This window comes from Salminus brasiliensis, chromosome 1 (genome assembly GCF_030463535.1).
Source record: "Salminus brasiliensis chromosome 1, fSalBra1.hap2, whole genome shotgun sequence".
Lineage (NCBI taxonomy): Eukaryota > Metazoa > Chordata > Actinopteri > Characiformes > Bryconidae > Salminus > Salminus brasiliensis.
The window spans coordinates 98,529,266-98,534,265 of record NC_132878.1 but is presented as its reverse complement, the minus strand read 5'-3'; the positions used below and the strand labels follow the sequence as shown (position 1 = coordinate 98,534,265).

Genomic DNA, 5,000 nt, shown 5'->3' with positions numbered 1-5,000 from the left:
GAATTATTCAGTATCCACTATGAACTACTTAGTATCTACTATGAATTATTCAGTATCCACTATGAATTATTCAGTATCCACTATGAATTATTCAGGATTCAGTATGAATTATTCAGTATCCACCATGAATTATTTAGTATCCATTATGAATTATTCAGTATACACTATGAATTATTCAGTATCCACTATGAATTATTCAGGATCCAGTATGAATTATTCAGTATCCACCATGAATTATTTAGTATCCATTATGAATTATTCAGTATACACTATGAATTATTCAGTATCTACTATAAAATATTCAGTATCTACTATGAATTATTCAGTATCCACTATGAATTATTCAGTATCCATTATGAATTATTCAGTATACACTATGAATTATTCAGTATCTACTATAAAATATTCAGTATGTACTATGAATTATTCAGTATCCACTATGAATTATTCAGTATCCACTATGAACTACTTAGTATCTACTATGAATTATTCAGTATCCACTATGAATTATTCAGGATTCAGTATGAATTATTCAGTATCCACCATGAATTATTTAGTATCCATTATGAATTATTCAGTATACACTATGAATTATTCAGTATCCACCATGAATTATTTAGTATCCATTATGAATTATTCAGTATACACTATGAATTATTCAGTATCTACTATGAATTATTCAGTATCCACTATGAATTATTCAGTATCCACTATGAACTACTTAGTATCTACTATGAATTATTCAGTATCCACTATGAATTATTCAGTATCCACTATGAATTATTCAGGATTCAGTATGAATTATTCAGTATCCACCATGAATTATTTAGTATCCATTATGAATTATTCAGTATATACTATGAATTATTCAGTATCCACTATGAATTATTCAGGATCCAGTATGAATTATTCAGTATCCACCATGAATTATTTAGTATCCATTACGAATTATTCAGTATACACTATGAATTATTCAGTATCCACCATGAATTATTTAGTATCCATTATGAATTATTCAGTATACACTATGAATTATTCAGTATCCACTATGAATTATTCAGGATCCAGTATGAATTATTCAGTATCCACCATGAATTATTTAGTGTCCATTATGAATTATTCAGTATTCTCTATGAATTATTCAGTATCTACTATAAAATATTTAGTATCCACTATGAATTATTCAGTATCCACTATGAATTATTCAGTATATCAATTACTCAGAGCTGTCTCTCTCTCTCGCCTCTGGAGCAGATGATCGTTCTCCAGTCTCTGCATAAGTACCAGCCCAGACTGCACATCGTGGAGGTTCTGCAGGACGGAGTGGACGACGGGAGGAGGGACCCGCCCTCGCAGATCTTCGTCTTTCCTGAGAGCCAGTTCATCGCCGTCACCGCCTACCAGAACACAGACGTAAATACACACTCGCCACAACACACACAGTACACACACACTCACAACACACACAGTACACACACACAGTACACACACTCACTACAACACACACAGTACACACACACTCACAACACACACAGTACACACACACTCACAACACACACAGTACACACACACTCAAAACACACACAGTACACACACTCACAACACACACAGTACACACACACTCAAAACACACACAGTACACACACACTCAAAACACACACAGTACACACACTCACAACACACACAGTACACACACACTCAAAACACACACAGTACACACACTCACAACACACACAGTACACACACACTCACAACACACACAGTACACACACTCACAACACACACAGTACACACACACTCACAACACACACAGTACACACGCTTACAACACACACAGTACACACACACTCACAACACACACAGTACACACACACTCACAACACACACAGTACACACACACTCAAAACACACACAGTACACACACTCACAACACACACAGTACACACACACTCACAACACACACAGTACACACGCTTACAACACACACAGTACACACACACTCACAACACACACAGTACACACACACTCACAACACACACAGTACACACACACTCAAAACACACACAGTACACACACACAGTACACACACTCACTACAACACACACAGTACACACACACTCACAACACACACAGTACACACACACTCACAACACACACAGTACACACACACTCAAAACACACACAGTACACACACTCACAACACACACAGTACACACACACTCACAACACACACAGTACACACGCTTACAACACACACAGTACACACACACTCACAACACACACAGTACACACACACACTCACAACACACACAGTACACACACACTCAAAACACACACAGTACACACACACAGTACACACACTCACTACAACACACACAGTACACACACACTCACAACACACACAGTACACACACACTCATAACACACACAGTACACACACTCACAACACACACAGTACACACACACTCACAACACACACAGTACACACGCTTACAACATACACAGTACACACACACTCACAACACACACAGTACACACACACTCACAACACACACAGTACACACACTCACAACACACCCAGTACACACACACTCACAACACACACAGTACACACACTTACAACACACACAGTACACACACACTCACTACAACACACACAGTACACACACACTCACAACACACACAGTACACACACTCACTATAACACACACAGTAAACACACTCACAACACACACAGTACACACACTCACTATAACACACACAGTACACACACACTTACAACACACACAGTACACACACTCACTACAACACACACAGTAAACACACTCACAACACACACAGTACACACACACTCACAACACACACAGTACACACACACTCACAACACACACAGTACACACACTCACTATAACACACACAGTACACACACACTTACAACACACACAGTACACACACTCACTACAACACACACAGTACACACACTCACTACAACACACACAGTACAAACACACTCACAACACACACAGTACACACACACTCACAACACACACAGTAAACACACTCACAACACACACAGTACACACACTCACTATAACACACACAGTACACACACACTTACAACACACACAGTACACACACTCACTACAACACACACAGTACACACACTCACTACAACACACACAGTACAAACACACTCACAACACACACAGTACACACACACTCACAACACACACAGTACACACACTTACAACACACACAGTACACACACACTCACTACAACACACACAGTACACACACACTCACAACACACACAGTACACACACACTCACAACACACACAGTACACACGCTTACAACACACACAGTACACACACACTCACAACACACACAGTACACACACACTCACAACACACACAGTACACACGCTTACAACACACACAGTACACACACACTCACAACACACACAGTACACACACACTTACAACACACACAGTACACACACACTCACTACAACACACACAGTACACACACACTTACAACACACACAGTACACACACTCACAACACACACAGTACAAACACACTCACAACACACACAGTACACACACACTCACAACACACACAGTACACACACACTCAAAACACACACAGTACACACACTCACAACACACACAGTACACACACACTCACAACACACACAGTACACACACACTCACAACACACACAGTAAACACACACTCACTACAACACACACAGTACACACACTCACAACACACAGTACACACACTCACAACACACACAGTACACACACACTCACTACAACACACACAGTACACACACACTCACAACACACACAGTACACACACACTCACAACACACACAATACACACACACTCAAAACACACACAGTACACACACTCACAACACACACAGTACACACACACTCACAACACACACAGTACACACACTCAAAACACACACAGTACACACACTTACAACACACACAGTACACACACACTCACTACAACACACACAGTAAACACACTCACAACACACACAGTACATACACACTCGCCACAACACACACAGTAAACACACACTCACAACACACACAGTACATACACACTCGCCACAACACACACAGTAAACACACACAGTACACACACACTCACTACAGCACACACAATACATACAGACTCACTACAACACACACATTCTCCATAACACACAGTAAATACACACTCACAACACACACTTCTCTGTAACACACACAGTAAATACACACTCACAACACACACAGTACACGCACTCACAACACCCACAACACACACAGTACACACACACTCACTACAACACACACAGTACACACACACTCACAACACACACAGTACACGCACTCACAACACCCACAACACACACAGTACACACACACTCACTACAACACACACAGTAAACACACTCACAACACACACAGTACACACACTCACAACACACACAGTACACACGCTTACAACACACACAGTACACACACACTCACAAGACACACAGTACACACACTCTCACAACACACAGTACACACACACTTACAACACACACAGTACACACACTCACAACACACACAGTACACACACACTCACAACACACACAGTACACACGCTTACAACACACACAGTACACACACACTCACAAGACACACAGTACACACACTCTCACAACACACACAGTACACACACACTTACAACACACACAGTACACACACACTCACTACAACACACACAGTAAACACACTCTCACAACACACACAGTAAACACACTCACAACACACACAGTACACACACACTCACTACAACACACACAGTAAACACACTCACAACACACACATTATACACACTCACAACACACACAGTACACACACACTCACTACAACACACACAGTAAACACACTCACAACACACACATTATACACACTCACAACACACACAGTACACACACACTCACTACA

The 5,000-nt window shown here is 40.6% G+C and overlaps 1 protein-coding gene across 1 annotated transcript in view; it reads left to right on the top strand.

The window, feature by feature from the left end:
* eomesb (eomesodermin homolog b) overlaps positions 1-5,000 on the top strand; it is an 18,032-nt gene that overhangs the window by 10,881 nt on the left and 2,151 nt on the right. Inside the window, exon 5 of the mRNA XM_072692572.1 lies at positions 1,255-1,413. Within this exon, the coding sequence (XP_072548673.1) occupies positions 1,255-1,413 (159 nt within the window). The remainder of the gene's footprint in view (positions 1-1,254; positions 1,414-5,000) is intronic.